Genomic DNA, 19626 nt, shown 5'->3' with positions numbered 1-19626 from the left:
CACTGGTACACTTCCACAGGTGTTTTTATCTCCTTCGCTTATACTTTATTATCAGTATACAAGCTAAAAAGCTGTGATAGAAAATATAATAGTTCTGTGATAAAAAGTCAAAAAGGTAGAAGATGTCTGTGGAGGAAAATTCAGCTACGACTGTCAAAGGTGCATTTCAGTTAGAAAACAGTAAAGGTAAAAAATATATATACAAACCTGAAATAACATTCAGTTCGCTCTGAGGTGGATCGATGGAGATGTTGACGTGTTTTAGAGACGTCACAGCAGGAAAATCACAGGTCTAAAAATAAAATGAATGAGGGCTGAATTCATTTTAGCTGCTTCTGGTTCAGGGTCCTTGTGTTGTGTACGTGGGAGGAGACAGAGCAGAGGCGTCGATAATGTTAGTACATCTGCACTTAGAGGAGGAGACGAGGAGACAAGGAGAAGAGGAGAGGAGAGAGGAGACAGAGCAGAGGCGTCGATAATGTTAGTACATCTGCACTTGGAGGAGGAGACGAGGAGACAAGGAGAAGAGGAGAGGAGAGAGGAGACAGAGCAGAGGCGTCGATAATGTTAGTACATCTGCACTTAGAGGAGGAGACGAGGAGACAAGAAGAGGAGGCAAGGAGAGAGGAGACAAGGGAGGAGACAAGGAGAGAGGAGACAAGAGGGAAGACAAAAGAGGAGACAAGAGGGAAGACAAAAGAGGAGACAAGAGGGAAGACAAAAGAGGGTACGAGGAGAGCATTCAAGGAGAGGGGACAAGCAGCGGAGACAACAGAGGAGGCAAGAGAGAGGACACGAGGGGAGACAACGGAGGAGACAAGAGGGAAGACAATGGAGGAGAAAAGAGGGTGGAGACAAGAGAGGAGGCAAGAAGAGGAGACAAGGAGGGTGGAGACAAGAGAGGACACGAGAGTAGACAATGGAGGAGACAAGAGGGAAGACATGAGAGGAGACGAGAGGACACAAGAGATAGGAGACAAGGAGAAGAGTAAAGGAGAGAGGAGACGAGAGAAAAGACAAGGAAAGGAGACGAGAGAGAGAGAGAGCAAAAACTCCTTTCCACGGCGCAAGGCCTCACATTTCTGTAATTTGAAAACAACACGGTGTTACAGCCTCGACGTCAGCTGCCCGTCATTGGTTTCCACTGAAGGTCAAACACAAAAGAATAATGAGAACAGAAATCCAAAATTTGTAACAAATTTATTCCATAAAATATACTTGTATAAAGCTCTATGAAGCAGTATCGCCGCTACAGTTCGATCCACATTTTAAATACTCCACACAGGCTGCATCTCCACCGGTGACCCTTTGACAGATAAGAGCTGCTTGTTGTAAACTGCAGTTTTAAATTCTGTTTGGGTTTCAGTGGAAATGCAGCCGAACACACAAACTTCTCCGACTGAAACACAACAAACGCAAAAAAACTAAAACAACAAAACCCCCTCACATGCTGTACATCACATCATGTGAACTGGAGATGTGTGCGTTACATTACGTCAATTCAAATGAGTCTGAAGAAATTTAGTGCACATGAAAAGTGACAGTTTGTCCGCTGATAGGGACATTATTTATAATTACCACACACCTGAAATATGAAAAGAAAAGTGACCATTTAATATGAGGAGCAGTTACAGAAATTATTTATAACTACCATGCATATGAAAAGAAAAGTGACCATTTAATATGAGGGGCCGTTACAGAAATTATTTATAACTACCATGCATATGAAAAGAAAAGTGACCATTTAATATGAGGGGCAGTTATGGGCATTATTTTTAATTACCATGCATATGAAATATGAAAAGAAAAGTGACCGTTTAATATGAGGGGCTGTTACAGAAATTATTTATAACTACCATGCATATGAAAAGAAAAGTGACCATTTAATATGAGGGGCAGTTACAGAAATTATTTATAACTACCATGCATATGAAAAGAAAAGTGACCATTTAATATGAGGGGCAGTTACAGAAATTATTTATAACTACCATGCATATGAAAAGAAAAGTGACCATTTAATATGAGGGGCAGTTATGGGCATTATTTTTAATTACCATGCATATGAAATATGAAAAGAAAAGTGACCGTTTAATATGAGGGGCAGTTACAGAAATTATTTATAACTACCATGCATATGAAAAGAAAAGTGACCATTTAATATGAGGGGCAGTTATGGGCATTATTTTTAATTACCATGCATCTAAAATATGAAATGAAAAGCGACCCATTCGTGTGAGGAGCCGTTCGGGACATTGGTAATAATTACCATGCATATGAAATATAAAATAACGAGTGACCGTTTTATATGAGGGGCTGTTGGGGAAATTATTCAGAATTACAATGCACATGTATTTTTCCTCTCACATACACAACACGGTACAATATGTGAATGAGTCTGGCTTCATATATGTATGTGAGGAAAAGTACATGTAAATGCAGGTTAATTGTGAATAATGTCCCTAAAGGCCCCTCAGAGTTTGACCTTTAGTCCACGTAAAAACACCAAGAGTTACTAAGGATTTCACAATTGTGCAGCATTGAAATAAAAACACATGCAGAAACAAGCCAAAGCTGGATTTTACATTCAGTTTGCGGGTCTGAACCACATCAGATTAATTTATCCGCTCAAATATTTGTTGTTTCTTTACGTCCAAACTACTTTTGGGAATATAATGGGCTTCGTGCAAGAAACACTTGAACAAACTATTCATTCTTCAGTGGCACTTACGAACGATTGAGGAGAAATTGTTGTAGGAATAAGCCACAGCATTGAAATGACAGCAATACTCATTAGATTCCTTTAACTGCTAAAAATATTTGTTGTTTTCCATCTGTGTCCAAACTACCAGGAATATTAATTAATGCTTGAACAGATTTGTTCTTCTGAGGCACTTCTGAGGCACCAGACCTGTCGTACGAGCCTTATTTTACCTTTTTCCAGGTAAAAAAAAAAAAAAGCCTTTAAATTAATAAATGCAGAGTTTAGATGTCAACTAAACTAAAATATGGGGTTATGTCCTCCGGTCAGCAGCTTACTATGAAGTGATCACAGGGTTAATGCATAAATCTGTACATGTGCATAGTCTATAATGTCTGTCCAATGCCTCGCTTTATAATTTCCCTTATGTGTTAATGTTTCGTCCCTTATTTAAATCACTTGTTTTAAACCAGGAGTAAGTCTGTTCTTCCGCTAAGAAGAGTCAGAAAACCAGCTTCAAAATGACATTTTGACTTTGCTTATGTAAATTTAAGTGAAATTAAGTCCTCAGATCTATTTTAATCCCTTTATCTAGTCATCCAATCCATGTAAAAAACAAAACAAAACAAGCATTTATCATTATTTTCCCCTGAAAACACGAACCTAATGATCGAGTCAGACACATGTCTGTCAGCTGACCCGTGCAGGAGGAGAAAAGCTCAATCAGTGCTTTTGTGATTCCAGCTGATAAAAGATTTAGAGATGATTTAATTCTCTGTTTTAACAGCGGATTATTACATACTGACAAAGCTTGCATTTAAATCGCCTGCTGTATGTTACAAACATCCAATACACATTTATGATTAAAAAAGTGCAATAAAATGATTTTGTTCCCTCAAATCTAAACTGAAATGTTAACCACAGCATCGCATATCCAGGAAATAATCCTGAAAAGTGCCAAAGAGACGATCCTAAAGGTGGATTTGGAAAGTTGTGCATTAATTCCTTTACTCTGTGATAAACTGTAGAGGCGTGAACTGAATATTACTGTGCGACCTGTAGCTGCGGGAAGTCTTTTAACAGGCACTCTGAAGATTTTGACCTGTAGTAATACTATAGAGAGCGTAAGTCCCTCCCCTTCCGTTGGACCAACATGGGACCTTATTTTGGGGAAAAAGATTTACGTTGAGAGCCAACTGAATTTTTATCCAGTTTGAATTGTGTCCTGAATTACACACACGATGTTTGTCAGTTTAAAAGAGAATATATGTCAAGAAAGTTTGTCGTAAAACTGTTGAAGACTGTGAAAATTAGAAAGACCACAAACACCAAAAGTCCCCGTTTCTCTCAATGACTGAAGTTAATGCTACTGAAGCTACCGTACATTCCCATTGGGCGGAAGCAGAAGTGGGAGGGACTTAAGCTCTTCTCGTCTTTTTTCTTGAAATGACAACTTTTTCCCAAATATTTAAACTTTATTCTCGGAAGCGCAGATGTTTTTTCTGCAGCCTTCCTGTTGTAGTGATTGAACTCTGCTGTGTGTGTGTGTGTGTGTGTGTGTGTGTGTGTGTGTGTGTGTGTGTGTGTGTGTGTGTGTGTCCTAGCCCTCCCCCTCGCTCTCCTCCAGGTTGTGTTTGACTAGAAACTCTTTGATGGTCGGCTGATTGTCTAGCCCCACCCACCGCTCCTCCAGCTGGTGCAGAAGCTCTTCCCAATGCCGCTTGTCTCTCCCCGTCTGCCACGACAGCCGAACCACCACCCGCAGCAGCGGCATCAGGAGGGGGTGTGGCCTGTCGACATGCGGCTGCGACACGGGTTTATCCTCGCGTGGAAGGGGCCTCTCCTCTGCTGTGTCGGCCTGAGTCTCGGCCGGGGTCAGAACACGAAGGGCGTGGTCACAGTGATCACGCGCCTCCTCCAGCTGGTCCACTTCCTGGAAACACCACGACAGCCCCACCAGGGTGAAGAACCAATGGGAGGAGGCCGGAGGCGGGGCCTGAGCCTGGTTGTCATAATAACATTCCCAGCCCAGTTTGTGTTGCAGCCTCTTGGCATTGAGCAGCGGCCCCAAGGCATCCTGGTAACGTCCCACCCTCAACGAGACAAGACAAACTCAAAACACCAAACACTGAAGCTGCGACTCTTTCACAGGGGAGTTAAAAATAAACCTAATGGTTCAAGAAATGATTTTATAGGACATTTGCAGCTGAAATTAGTCAAAGTTTCAACTTTTAACGACATTTTAATTTCAGAAATCAAATATGAATTCAAACTAACCAGCTGTTTTAGTTTCCGTTCATTCATTGGCTCAGGAAGCATTCAGGCTCTCTGCCTGTAGGATTTCTTTACCTCATCTCTGAATCAGGACGTTTATCTGTAGGATTCTTTATTGATAGTGCTTCTCTATTAAATACTGCTTATTTGTCGGGTACGTTATTGAGGGTTACTGCTGGTAGAATAAATCTTTAAGCTACGTTAGTTAGTAGTGGTGCAACACATTGTGGTTGATACGTGATCTGTACAGATTTAGAAGATCCTTTTTTTTATTTTTTTTTAATACCCCCCTGTGAACTGTGGATTGATTACAAAGTTTAACCATCACAGTGTGAGAAAAACCTTCACTGCCACTGTTACTTTTTAAAGTAACATACACAACGTCAGACCAACAACCAGACAACTGCTTTACCAACACAAACATCACCCGAGTGCTACAAGTTATACTGAGGTGCAGCTCCCCGACACCCAGTTAACTCATGACTGCGACCTTACAACACAAACTCACGGCTGCTTTCTGATCAGGCGCCGTCGTGCTGTTGCCGAGGCGACATTAAGTTTCATTTTACGGTGGACGCACTGTGACATTACAGAGTTGTGTTGTTTTCTTTAGATGGAAATAACCCCAGACTTTGGACACTTTCTTCTTCGTCCCTCGCTATTTTCACTCTCTTCCTCCACTTTGCAAACAGCGCCATCATAATCACGTCGTGTTGACGGCAACAGTTTAAGCGCGATGTGCGACGGTAATAAATGTCCATGTAAAACAGTGTGCTATGTAGTTATATGGATTACACAAAGAATTTGTGTCGATGCAATTTAGTAATGAATTGTTTCAGCCCTATCAGACATATTGATGTTTAACAGTGATCTGAACCCGGGTCTCTCCCACCAAAGGCATGCGTCTTATCCACTGCACCAACACGTTATTATGCAAAATTCACTTTTATTATTGCAACTAAATGCTCTTCTTCTACAATCGGCCTCATATAATTATTTAGATGTGTTCAATATGTTGTTGTTTGTTTCCAGCCAACAGTTCAGCTACTAATTAATTTTGAAATGTGGGAAATTTGACTGTTTTGATTTGTAAAGAAATTAATCAATTGTAAAATGAATAAACGGCATCACTTCCACACTCCTGCTGTCATCACTCAGTTTAAAAGTGCTCCCACACAGCTGAGGGCTTCATTTCGTTTTCCCTTTGATGTGAACTGGAGCGTTACGTTCACTGCTGTCGGCAGAGGTCAGGCGCACAAAAATATATATAATGAATTTTACCCAAACCTTTTGTTTTGCTGATCCGAAAAAAAACGGGACATGATCCGAACTGTGAGTTTTGCACCACTACTAATTAGGATCAACAGTTACATACAGCTCAGTTCAGTTTTAGCTCATTCGTTAAAATTCAAAACATAGAAGCTTTGAATAAAAATGGGACCCAGAGTTGACTGTAGGAACAAAAGTCAAAGACGCACTTCGGCTAATTTATATTATGTAAAATTTATATTATGGGAGCAAATTTCAACTCATAGTCCAGTGTTTTCACTAGGATTTGTTTTTCCAAGTGGGGTTGGTAGACCCTGAAACTGCTAGTGTCGTGGAGCGGGCATGTTAGGGATACTTTATCTGTTTAGGTTCGCCACATTCTCCGTTCCTCTTAAAACATTTTTACTGCTAAAGTTATTAACTCCTGATGGAGCTTAGAACAGCTATGCTACATTCAGATATTGGGCGATGAGATCTTGGATAGAGCCACATGAAATTTGTTTAAATTTTTTGCCAGATTACTCATTATTTTTTTCCCCCAAATTGCATGTTTTCCATTGAACCTTTTCTGAATTCTGTGTTATACGATTCAAGTGCCATTCGTCATCAGAAACAGTGTGTAATCATGTGGTGGATGAATAAAAACTCAACAATTCAATAAGAAAAAAATTCAAATTGGATCAATATCAAAGAGTTGAAGAAATACTATATATTTAAATGTATGTGCAATTATTTACGCGGACAATTGACAATAAATGTAGTGCCACAGTAGGGTATTAAAATACTATAAATATCTCTAAAGCAGCTTTATTTTGCGGGGGGTTTTTTGTGTTTTTTGGGGGAATATATAACCTAATTATATTATTTTTGTCATTCTTTCTGGGGGACAAGGTGATCGGTTTGGAGGGACGGGCCAAAACACATTCTGGTCCTGTGAAACCTTCTCAAGTTCAATTAAACCTGAAGCTATTTAATTTATCATAGAGAAAAGTAAAAATGTGTCACACGCAATATCGATATTCAGCTTGAGCATAAACTTAAGTTTTAACTTGTTAGAGGCAGATCCACATTCTCACTGGACAGCTCTGATGCTCAGATTAGTCTGAGGTTCGAATCAAAGTTTATATCAGTGTATCGGTTACCTGATGAGCACCTGTCCGGTCTGCAGGTCAGTCAGGTAGAAGAACTGTCGGACACACAGCGCCCCCTGCAGGGCAGACAGGGAACACAGGTGAGACAGATACTGTTCAAAGGCCCGGCTCCGCTTGGCGATCGTCTCCGCGGTGAAGTTCTTACGCAGCTTCTTTCCTGCAGAGATTAAAAACAGGAAGTAGGTCAGGATTAAGTGATTTATAACTGCAGCAGTAAATAGGAAACAGGCATGGCAGCAAAGTTACCTTTAGGTCACACCTTCCGCATTAAACCTCTTTTTTAATGAGGTCTCTCTGTTGTAACTACAGGCTAGTTTGTACTTCTGTGTCAAATCTACCCCGTATCCTGATGCGTATGGAGGACTGATCCTGACAAATTCATAAATAAATAAATGTTCAATAAATAAATAAGCATCCGATTAAATGCACAAAAAATAAAGTAGATAAATAAATGCAGGCAGTAATTAAATTATACAAGGAGACATAAATGTATACATCTATTTTAATTAGCTTCTCTACTTATTCATCTTTGTAATAATTACCTTATTTATTTATTGCCCGTTATAATCTTCAACTTTATTTATTAATAAATTATTTTTTAAATGTATTTATTTATGTGTGTTTTAATATTTTTGTCTGTTTTATTCTTTATTATTTTTTGCATTTCTACCCTATTTATTTCCACAACGGTATTTATTTCTGCCCCTCTTTACATTTCTCTATGCATTTCTGCCTTATTATGCAAATGAGGAGGGGCTGTGTCTCAAGGGGTGAACTTCTCAGCAGTCAGAGGTCAACTATAACTCACACGTCATATATTATAACGGACAATAAATAAATAAACAATTATTACAAAGGTGAATAAATAAAGAAGCTAATTAAAATAGATGTATACATTTATTTTTTTATTGTATAATTTAATTACTGCCTACATTTATTTATCTACTTATTTTTTTGTGCATTTAATCAGATGCTTATTTATTTATTAAGCATTTATTTATTTCTGAATTTATTTCTGAATTTGTCAGGATCATTCCTCCATAGCTGCGCACCTCCCCAAAAAGCAGACGGCAAGAACTATGATTGGTCGGCTTGGTAGCATCGCATTTCCGGCTCGGCCTCTGCCTCGACCGGTCTAAGGGTCGTACACACCGTCTCCTCCGATGCCTTCTCTCGTTTCTGCGTTTTAGTAATTTCACCGTTCAACATCGATCAGCTCCGACTCAAACATGATCCGCTCAGGTTCAGTCGCCACAGTTTGTAGTAGCCTACAGCAACGAAGATGAACCGCAGCACAGTGGAACACAGATACGCCTCCACCAACTAGTGTTTTGGCGGCGTCATTGCAGTGACCCGCCGCACGTTGTATGAATTGGCCTTACCCCTGCTAACAGTGTGATTCTCTGAGTGTTAAAAACAACATGGCTTCATGTTAGGACAGATGATATCAATTCTACTTACGTGGGAAACAGACACGCTCCATCTGGACTCCGTGGTTACGGCGCAGCGTGGCGTGGAGCCGCTGGAAGTCGGAGTATCTGCGTGTGATGATGGCTGGCGTCTTATCGCTGCCGCCAGACTGGATCACATGGATGGTGTACAGCTGGAGAGAGACAGTGCTAAATCTTCTCCTCTGTAGGAGCTCTTGTGTGGTCATTTAATTAAAAATCTTTCTGTTTCAGGCTTTTCTGCATATTCAGGAAGTGTCAGGGCTTTTCTTTGGTATTGATGAATGGGTGTTTGTGATGTTTTAAATGTCACACTGGCTGGAAATGAAGCTAAAAGTGCAGATTGATAGAAGTCTGCTGAAGTGGTGCATTCATGTTCAATCGTAAAAGTGACTTAATCAGTTTGATTGTCTACATTGATAGCAACTGAGAACCGAAGTCACATTCCTTATATGCGTTCTCATACAAGGCTAATAAAGCTGAGTCTGATCAATTCTCAACGACAAAACCCCAACTTTTTTCCTCACTGGCTCATAATTTCCTTTCAACTGTGTGACGATCTTGATGTATTACATAATAAGAATTACAAATATAATTTTTTGTGGCCGTCTTTGCTGTCTACTACGAAACAAAGACAATAAAATACAAAAAAAAATAAAAACCACACAATCCTTGTTTTATTATGTAAATATAACTGGATGTTAGACACAGGCAATACTGTGCTTCATTTTCATCTTTATCTCTCAACAGCTGCTCTAGAAGGAGCCCTCGCTCTTTTATTCTGAAGGACTGACACCAAACTTGATAAATCCCACTAGTGTTTAAGATCAGTAGGATCACATCAAACCCTGCGTAGAGCTGATGGAAATGTCTGGAGGGAACGTCAAGAAGAAATATTAAAACTACAAAGCTAAAAAGGTCATTAAAACTGAAGACAACATTATTTAAAGCTATTTTAATCACAGCTCAAGCGCCTGAGTTCCTGCATGACCTGCATTAGACATTCTGGTCTCTACCCGCCCCACTCCCGGGCTGTTTGAACTCACCACATATTTAGAGGAGCTGTCCTGCACCACGCTGGCGTCCGTCACCTCAAACAACAAGTTGTCCGTCAGCCGCCTCCCAGCGGGGGCGGGGCTTCCTCCTCCGAGTCCACGCAGGCTCCTCCAGCTCTCCTGAAGCTGCCGAGTCAGCAGGGAGGAGGAGGAGGAGGAGGAGGGGGAGGGGGCTACCGGAGACACGCCCACGGGACTGGTGTCTACACAGGAGAGGTGAGAGACGGGTCACATGACGATCTACTACACACGTGTATTTCTTGCAAAGACAAAAAGAAGCAGAGTCAGAACGAACTTCTTTTATTTTTTAACAGTATCGTCGGGGTGGTGACGGCGCAGCCTTTGGTGTGAGAGACCCGGGTTCAACTCCCCACGGTGACACATCCACCAATATGTCCCTGAGCAAGACACTTAACCCCTCGTTGCTCCAGAGGCGTGCGACCTCTGACATATATGGCAACTGTAAGTCGCTTTGGATACAAAGCGTCGGCTAAAATGAATAAATGTAAATCACTGGACCAAACGCAAGAACCACAGATGCAAACAGACGTGTTATTCAACAGCAAACACAGACTGCTTGTATCAGTCATGTGCAGACAGTCTGCCTTTGTCTGCTGTCTGACTTCAGGATGATCTTTTCTTAATCTCTGAGCTTCTTTTTTTCCCCCCCCTCCAGCCAGTCCAACGCCAATAACTGACCATCTGCAAATAACTGATCGCCTCTGAAGATATTTAAACTGCTAAAAAGGACTTGATTAGTTATTATCCAGGACACAGAGCAGAACAGAATACTACAGTATCGCCTATAATCACATAAATATCTGATTATGCTATAAAAACACTCCTTTGGCCATTACTGTGATTATTAGGTTACACAAACACATACCTTTGCTATTACCACCTACGTAAAGTTATGTGCATTTGCATGTTATGACTGTTTCATCCAGATTAAAACATCTGTAAGGTTATGTTGTGGCGATACAATCAATTTATGGACGACGATCGCTTTTTGGCAAGACACCGGCGAGCAACGCAGAGTAGCATCTAGCCTTCTTAGCTTCTTTAGCTTTCATAGCATTAACTAAGCCTGGCAAAGTCGAGCTAGGCGGCCGTGGTTTCAGCAACCGGTCACCTAAGCTCCACCCACGACCCGCCTCATTGCCCAGTTTTGGTTATCCAGGACTGACACGCTGCCAAGATGCCGACGACCTGCCCCGCCCACTTTGAGCTTCAAAACAGCTTCTTAGAAACCTGCGGGTGACGTCACATCACAACCGCCATTTTTTACAATCCAGTTATGGTTAAATGAACAGAACACCACCTCACCTGTGCTGCTGAGCCCCTCCTCCATCGACTCTCCCAGGAAGTCGGAGTCACTGTCCGGCCCCGACCCCTCGGCTCCGTCCTCGGCTCCTCCTCCGGCGCTGTCGAAGCACAGCGTCCCCCCGAGCCGATCAGTCACACACTCCTCCTCCTCCTCCAGCTCCGCCTCCCAGCTCTCCTCTTTAAACTCCTCCTCTTCCTGTCCGCCTCCTGCTTCGTGCTCAGGTCCCGCTCCCTGACCATCTTTAAACAACGAGCGCTTCAGACGGTCCAGCAGCCGGGTCGCCATGAAGCCGCCTGGCCTCCGCAGGGGGGGGAGGGGCTAAAGACGCAACAGGGGAACAGATAGTCATTCACTTTTTATTTCTATAAACCGACAGTTACGATTATTGATCATCTAAAAGCTGCTCGGATCCAGTTCAGTTTTTGTTTGGGTTTTAAGATCAAACTAAATTATACTGGGTTTGGGTTACAAATCCATCACAGATGATGTACGGGAAGGCGGGGCTCGAGACTCACGGCGTCCTGTCGTCCTGGGGACGATAGAAAATGTGTTTGGGACAAAGAGAAATATTCTGTAGGACGCCTCTAGGACGAAAAGGATTGTGTGGGCCTCACCTGCTCACCTGCTCCCGCGGTACAGGTCCAATCTGTCCTCTCAGGCACAAACGGCTTGCTGACCTCTCAATCGCGCCGTGTAGGCTCGCGTTTAGCGCCACACATCAATCTTCTCCAAGAGTGAAAAACAAATCTATATTGCGATAATGTAGACGAGAATCATCTCCGCCCAGCGAACACAGAACAAGAAACCCGCGCGCTGAGACGCTGAGACGCTGAGACGCTAGCAGCAGACATCTGAAACCTGAAGCACTGAAGATCTGGCTCTGTTTGGGGCTGTGAGCTGCAGAAGTTAACATCTGCGCTGAGATGTCTGTGGCAGTTTCTACCAGCACAGTCTTGAAGGGGAGCACAAAAGAGTATCGGTCAGGTAGACTTTTTAAATATATCATGAATTCTCATTAAATAATGATGTTAGTCTCCAAATATTACAATTTTCTTCTGGACATATAAGAGAACAAAGATATGCGAGATTCTGAATGTGCAGAAAGTTTTGAACATGAGCAGAAAACCTGCTGAAAGAAAGTCCAGGGGCCGTATTACAGAAAGGTCCTAACGGGCAGATCCTATCCTAACTGCTTGGTAACCATGGTAATACGTGTTAGGAACTGATTTAGGAAAAAGGCCGTTACAGATGAACAGTTCCTGAGTCGATGTTCCTGTTTTACAGAAGCATCCTAACTTCAGGAGAACTTTTACTTTTCCACCAACTAGTGTTTGCTGACTCGTTGCTCTTTAATTGCTTTTACAAAAAAATCAACAAATTGTCAACAGGCAGAACTTAATTGATTCTACCGTTGCGTTTGGTGACAAAAGACTCGTTAGTAGAAAGGCTGTAGGCGATGTAACGCTAGATAATGTCTCATTATATAACATAATGTAAAGGCTTGATGTAAGAAAAGGATCCTAATGCAAGTCTTTGATAGGAGGAGATCGTTAAATTCAAGTAATTACATGAAAAACATTATGACGTTAGCAGCCTTTATTATTATTAGCCTTGTTTTTAACCGTCATTATTAGCCTAACTTTCCTGAGAAGAGTAGCCTACGGGTTTCTGCCGGGGTCAGAGAAAGAGCACAGGAGGAGCCACCAGCTTCATCTGCTCTTTGGACACAATAGTGTCTTCATAGCACTGTCAATGGACTTATTTTCTTTTTAACAACATCAGCGCTCCGCTGGAAGACTGGAAACTGTGTGTCTGCTATTTCAGCCCACTCTCTCCCGAGTTAAACCTTATTAGGGCCCGAGCACGAAACGTGTGAAACTGAGAGTAACCTCAATTTTGGGGGCCTAAACATACTCGAAAACTCACCAAACTTTGCACATAATTCAGAGTCAGCAAATCATTTTAGTATTTTATGGGTTTCGCTCATGGGCGTGGCAAAATGGCTCGCTAGCGCCCCCTACAGAGCAGCCCCTGTACAAAGTTTAACCTACGTGTATGAAATTTCTGTGGTACGTGTAACAGGAAGTCGGCCATTTTGGATTTAATGGTATTTTTTTGCGATTGACACACTTTGTAGTTTAACAAACTCCTCCTGGGGATTTAGTCCGACCGACTTCAGATTTGTGCTGTGCAATCTAAACCCATTGACGATTAAAAGTTGTGCGAACGGTGGGTTTTCGTGGAACGGCGTGCCCGTGGCATGGCGTCCAAAATCGATGATTTGCCATAAAACAGGAAGTTACTGTAACTTCTTTAAGAAAGAAACAACATTTTGATTTTAGGACGCTTTACATTAACTTCAGGACAGTTCAAATTGTTTTTCAGGACAGTTCTGGGACGTTACTGATCTGTATGACATTTATCTTTCACAGTGCACAGTTAAAACTTTACATGTCTCTACATCACAGCTTTATGTCCAGTGACTGCCTGGAGAGTCTCTAACATTACACTAGCCACTAGGCGAGCATTACGCCGCGTGTTACATAGTGGTGTAGAGTAGTACTTATACAGTAGTAGGTATAGTTATAGTAGTTTTAATTCTTCTACCTCAGACTTTATAAGTGATCCACTGTTTGGCATCAAGCGTCACATTCTGACCATAAACAATTTCTTCTATTTACATTCAGGAGCAAAAATCAGCCAAAGACAAAATGATTAGATATTTATCGTGATAATTATCGATATCGAATGATATGAAATGTTTTTATCGTGATATCGTGTTGTCTGTGTGTGAGTGAGTATTACATCCTGATAATGAATAAATTTCAATTCGTGAGGCAGGTTTGAATCCAGCCATGGGCTTCTCTGTGGGGAGTTTGCACGTTCTTCCTGTGTTCGTGTGTGTTTCAGTGCAGAATGTGATATTTCTAAATGTGTGCTGAGTTTTGTAGATGTGTAATTAGTTTTAGAAAAGGGAGCAGTAACGGCTTTGGCCAAGCAAGAGGCAAAGATGTGACAAGAGCAGCTGCACAATCATAGGTCGTAGCTACTCTGATGAATAAAACGTTTGGTAAATTTTCTAAAGTGTTTGGCTTCTCTGCTTGTTTTTGTCAACTAGCAGCTCATTAATATGGAGGCACTGAAACTTAAGAAGACATTACACATATTATATTATTTAACACATCTCAGACCGAACATCAGCAGAGACTGAAAATTATAAGCTTCGTAAAGGTCGATCTCATGGCAGGTCAGGTGGTTGTTCCGTTTAGTTTGGCTTTTGTTATAATTACATTTTCTTCTTTACAGAAAGGACCTGAATCTGTGGAGGCCAGACATTATTAAACATCTGTACTCGACTGCAGCTTCTTCCACTCTAACTGAGACGTGATGGTGAACTACGTTCAGAACATCCATGAACGCAGCACGCAGGAACCAGTTACGACCTTATACGGTTTGTGGTTAAAATGATTAGCGGTCCAGTCTTCAGTGGGGCTGGTTGGTACCTCGTTTAATTTGATTTCAGTGGCTCCAGAAATAAAATATTTTGTAGGTAAATTTCCCAGATTGTGCAAAGAATTAGAATAATTTTATAAATGGAAATGCATCACACCAACATTTGTATTATTATAAATCACAGCTAATTCTGTGAAACAGCCATTTTGGAGATTAAGAGATAAAAAACACATGAACAGGACATTTTACAAATTACAAAAAATATTTCTAGCTTCATGAAGATATCATTTATTGCAGGACTGTTTTACTGGACTGCAACAGTTTTATCTTGGTGTATCTTATTAACAGAAACTAGTATTTAATGTACATGGATTTTCAGTGCAAACAAAAGCTAATGACAATTTTTTGTCACAAGGTGGCAGCGTTGGCTCACAAAACAAGAAGAATTTGGTCTTACACGTCCTATATGTTGTCTTTTCCACAGGTTTCTCTCTGCATTTCAACCACGATGGAAGCTGAGAGGTTGCTGTGATGGTGTGTTATGTTCTATAAACATGTTTTTCCTTTCCCCAGCAGGAAGGCAGACTAACAGGTCTTTGAGAGTCAGAATTCTAGCTGATAGACAGGTGTTCAAATACTTATTTGCAGCTGTATCATACAAATAAATAGTTAAAAAATCATACATTGTGATTTCTGGATTATTTTTTTTTAGATTATGTCTCTCACAGTGGACATGCACCTACGATGACAATTTCAGACCCCTCCATGATTTCTAAGTGGGAGAACTTGCAAAATAGCAGGGTGTTCAAATACTTATTTTCCTCACAGTAACTGGGTGTCCTGCGTGTGCTGATCCATCCTTTCACCCATAACAAACAACAGCTGTTTCGTGTGCAGGATCGCTCATTTCGCATTTCACGTTTGACATTTCAGGTGTTCTCTTGACATAATGTTGTTTGGAGTCCAGCGTCTGGTGACAGAACCGCTGTCGGCTCGTGTAGCGTGTGACCCCCTGTCACCGAGCGGTCACGTAGTGTGAACAACTTCAAGACTCCCGTCACAAGACGGCAAGTTGTGTAGTGTGAACCTCACGTCCATCTGGCGACGCTGAAGGTCGTGTAGTCTGAGCCTTTAGATTAACTTGTAGAGCACTCGGGTGATGTTTGTGTTTGTAAAGCGGTTGTCTGGTTGTTGGTCTGATGTTTGCTGTACGACACGCTATGAATTTGCGAAAGGATCAATAAACATCTATCACCTATCTGATCCCGTTACCAGGGGGGCGCCGCCGCCGCCAAGCACAGGCACTTCTTAAACGACGCATCGATGAATCGTTGAAATAATCTATAGAAGCTTTGAATACTAAAATCATCCTTAGCTGCAGCCTGACTTTAGTGTGTCTTTGCTTTTTATATGCGGTAGTGGTAAATGTATTTGTTACTTTCCACTAGGGGTGGGAATCACCAGAGGCCCCACGATACGATATTATCACCATACTTATGTCACGCTACAATATTATTGCGATTTTAAACATATTGCAATGTATTATTACCTTTTTTTCAACTTCAGATTGTGTTCCCAAAGGAAAACTCTTTTTCTAGTGGACTGAAAAAGCAATTGATTTTATTATTATAGTGCAAAAAAGTAAAATTCTCATGTACAATTTATATAATAAAAGACAGATACTTGGTGTCCGTGTATTGATACAGTAATGCCACAGAAAATATTGCGATACTGTGCTGTACAGATTTTTTCCCGCACCCCTACTATCTAGCACTGCCTTAAGGGGAGCCTTTGTTAAGATATACTACAGAGAGGATTTCCCTGGGCCTGATTAACGCTTTGTGTAATCGATGTATAGAGAGGTCAATACTATGGGACACCATAAGAGTCTACTCTATTATTATGTCTCAGTGTCTTAAGGTCAATCAGGCGGTCACTTCCACAATCCAGTTTCACTAAGAAAAAAATAGTCATCACATTTCAGCTGTTCAGACACACTGATCTACATCTGAAACAAACCCCGGCAGAGACGGCAGCCGGCTGCGCTGGCTCCAGTTACAGAGCTGGCAGCCTCTCTGAATGGAAATCATGTCACACATTAATAATGCAGCGGTTTGCTAAGTCAGCCTGCAGCCAGGAAAACAAAACACTCAGCGAGGCTTTGGTCTGCGGGGCTGCCTGCCACGGGATCCTTCAGTCAGAGATTCAGCATTTTCAACACATCAGGTGTCTCTCAGTTTAATGACGTCTAACACCTGGAAGTCATCGGCGAGAGTTTATCTTCCCTACAACTCTGGGACACAAAAGTGCCAGGACAAATCTGAACTAAAGCGCGGTTAAGAGCTGATAAAGTAGTTATGACATCTTAAAATAACACTGATTTCAACCGACTAAAGCAGTTATATAATATGTATAATCGTAAAGATTTTAACAGGCTCCTGATTTGGTTTTGTCTTGAATAACTTATTATTTATGGTACAACAGGATCCAAATTCAAAGCAACAAAAGGGTTGATGCATTTGTGGATATTTTAAATCTAATCTGCAGCCAGAATGCATGATGCTAACATACCTAATATCAAATGAATCCACCAGACAATTCAGAAAGTACAATCTCTTCCATTGTATTGTTGTGCTGAATTTTGACAGGGGGTGAACAGAAACACATTTAATCACAATTAAAGTAGTTCAAGTCACAGGTTGCTAGACTATAAAATGTCAAACAAAATGACAAATGTTGCGGCGAGAACCTCAAGTCTTTAAGATACAATAATATAACATTTAGGACGATGTAATTAGAAAACGTTGACATCTTTCCACCCCGCCTTGCGCCCGATGTAAGCTGGGATTGGCTCCAGCTCCCCGCGACCCTGTACGCAGGATAAGCGGTTGACGATGGATGGATGACATGTTTCCAACGCTGAAGTTAACTTCCGATTTGGCAGTTGAAGGCTTAAGGGGAAAGTTAAGGGAAACCCAGGTCCAGATCAAAAAATATGTCCCAGAGAGGCTAAAAATTTTGAGAAAAAAGGACAATTTGTGTTGTTGTTTTTTCAGCATGTGCACCACACTAAACCAGATCCAGTTCAAAAACCAGTGTCAAATCTGGACTAGAAGGTCCCAGAGAGGCTAAAGTTTCTTTAAAACATAGTTCCATGGTGGTGTGGGAGCTGGACCCGGTTTAATGTGGTCTTCACATATAGAACAAAGGTTTCACAAACCTGAAACTGTGACTTAAAGACTCTTCAGCCTCTCTGAAACAATCTAGTCCAGATCTGACAGCTCTAGGCATAGTGGTTTTTGATCTGGACCTTCCCCTAACATAACTTTAGCCTATTTTATCAATGGCACAAACTAGTAATCAGCTCCCAGATTAGTCGTACACTAACTGCCGGCTGATTATTTGTTTAATAAACCGTTTAACGACGACAAAATGACTGCAAGAAGGAGAGGAAGTAGAAACCTACGAGGCGTCCGTGAAGGCAGCGTATTAGTCTGTTAACTAGGTGGTTAACACCCAAATTACCGACGTAAGTAACTTGAACTATGCACCAGCTTTAGACACACGTTGAATAAATGTGCTGTGGAGATAAAGGCTAATGCTGTTAGCTCATTAGAGAGCAGTGTAAAGTGAGCGAACAAGCTAACACAACTTTCCTCTCCGGTGTTTATTCATTTAAAGTTAGCTAGCTCTCCCAGTGCTTGAAGCTAACTCTCACAGCTCCAGTTAATCCAACCATTTAAACTTTACACCCTAAACACCTAAACAATAAAGGAAAAGTCCTGTTTCTGTGACCCGTCTGTGCTGCTAACGGCTATAACGGTGGAAAAGTTAGCAAACAAGCTAACAGAGTTTGTGTACTTGCTGTTGTTTACTAACTTTATTTTATCTCCCTGTTTGTTTTTATTTCGGATTAACTCACCCCGGGCTTGAAGCTGACTGTCTCCGCTCCTGTTAGTCCATGTCAGCAGGTGAATGTACCGTGTGAAGCTCCGGGTCAGGACCTCCCGGCCGGGCTCTGCTCCTGTCGGTGCTCGTGGGGTCCACTCACAGCTGACTGTATCCCGATTCCTGCGACCATCCCCGGCTGCAGCCTGGAGGAGGAGGCGGGGCCGGCCGGATGTCTGACTGTGCCCATATAAGGCAATGCACTACCTCGTACGGTACAGCAGGGGGCGGTAAGGAGCAGTGATGGTGAAAACTGTGCACAGGAGGGGAATTTAAAGTCCAACCATGTGGTGACAACACACGTTTTTAACTTAAGCATTTTGTTAGAGGGTTGAGATGGAGCTCTCGAGTAAACTCGCATTTGATTATCTATGATATCTAATGACATAAAAGTGGCAACACTGCAGTTTAATAACAGAATGAGAATCTGCCAAGTAGTTTTTACTCTTACAAGGAATTTGCTTTGGTGGGTGACACTTACACTGGGGACGCAGGGGACATGTCCCCGCCACTTTTTTAAATAGCTGATTTTGTCCCTGTCACTTTTTGAAAGAAACCTTGAGAAAGGTTTATTTGCACAAAAAGAAAACATGCAATGCAATGTAAATATATCCAACGAAGTTTAAAATCAAGGGCAACTGGACTTGGTTGAAGATATCTTCAATGTGCGGTCGCAGATCATTTAAAGTTGAACATAAGAAATGGAAAAATACAAATTCTGGAAAACCGGCTGGTTCGGCCTGAAATGGCCCAGTGATTCGGGATTGTTCACAAATGTAAGCATTTGTTAGGAAGGGATGAAGGGACAGTATTGTATTGGATCTCCAGGCTGAATAAGTGGTGTCACAGACCTCCTCTCGTGTTTAGAGATGGTTCATCCACGTATAATCTCGTGTATGCTGTCCAGTGCAAGAAACGAAACAACCTCTACACAAACGCATGGCCCCAGAAAGGACAGCTTCAGGTCTAGACTCAGCAGTTTACTTACATCTGAAGGATAAGA

General features: G+C 41.6%; 1 protein-coding gene across 2 annotated transcripts; it reads right to left on the bottom strand.

The window, feature by feature from the left end:
- Positions 1 to 1181: 1181 nt before the first annotated feature.
- Positions 1182 to 18784, bottom strand: snx21 (sorting nexin family member 21). 2 transcript variants are annotated; one of them, XM_038721748.1, is made up of 6 exons: positions 18598 to 18783; positions 11222 to 11540; positions 9887 to 10098; positions 8854 to 8995; positions 7384 to 7549; positions 1182 to 4791 (listed from the first exon to the last, which is right to left on the bottom strand). In XM_038721748.1, exons 2-6 carry the CDS (start codon positions 11505 to 11507, stop codon positions 4299 to 4301), a joined length of 1299 nt encoding a protein of 432 aa, XP_038577676.1. In that variant the 5' UTR covers positions 11508 to 11540; positions 18598 to 18783; the 3' UTR covers positions 1182 to 4298. The 2 variants fall into 2 exon arrangements, with proteins under 2 accessions (XP_038577676.1, XP_038577677.1); XM_038721749.1 differs by lacking the exon at positions 8854 to 8995 and having other exon boundaries at positions 7384 to 7448; positions 18598 to 18784.
- Between the last annotated feature and the right edge of the window lie 842 nt (positions 18785 to 19626).

This window comes from Micropterus salmoides, unplaced genomic scaffold (assembly GCF_014851395.1).
Source record: "Micropterus salmoides isolate LMB-PRFRI ecotype aquatic unplaced genomic scaffold, ASM1485139v1 Ms_hic_scaffold_16, whole genome shotgun sequence".
In the NCBI taxonomy this organism is placed as follows: domain Eukaryota; kingdom Metazoa; phylum Chordata; class Actinopteri; order Centrarchiformes; family Centrarchidae; genus Micropterus; species Micropterus salmoides.
Note: the sequence above shows the minus strand (reverse complement) of the source record. Positions and strands in the feature narration are given on the sequence as shown.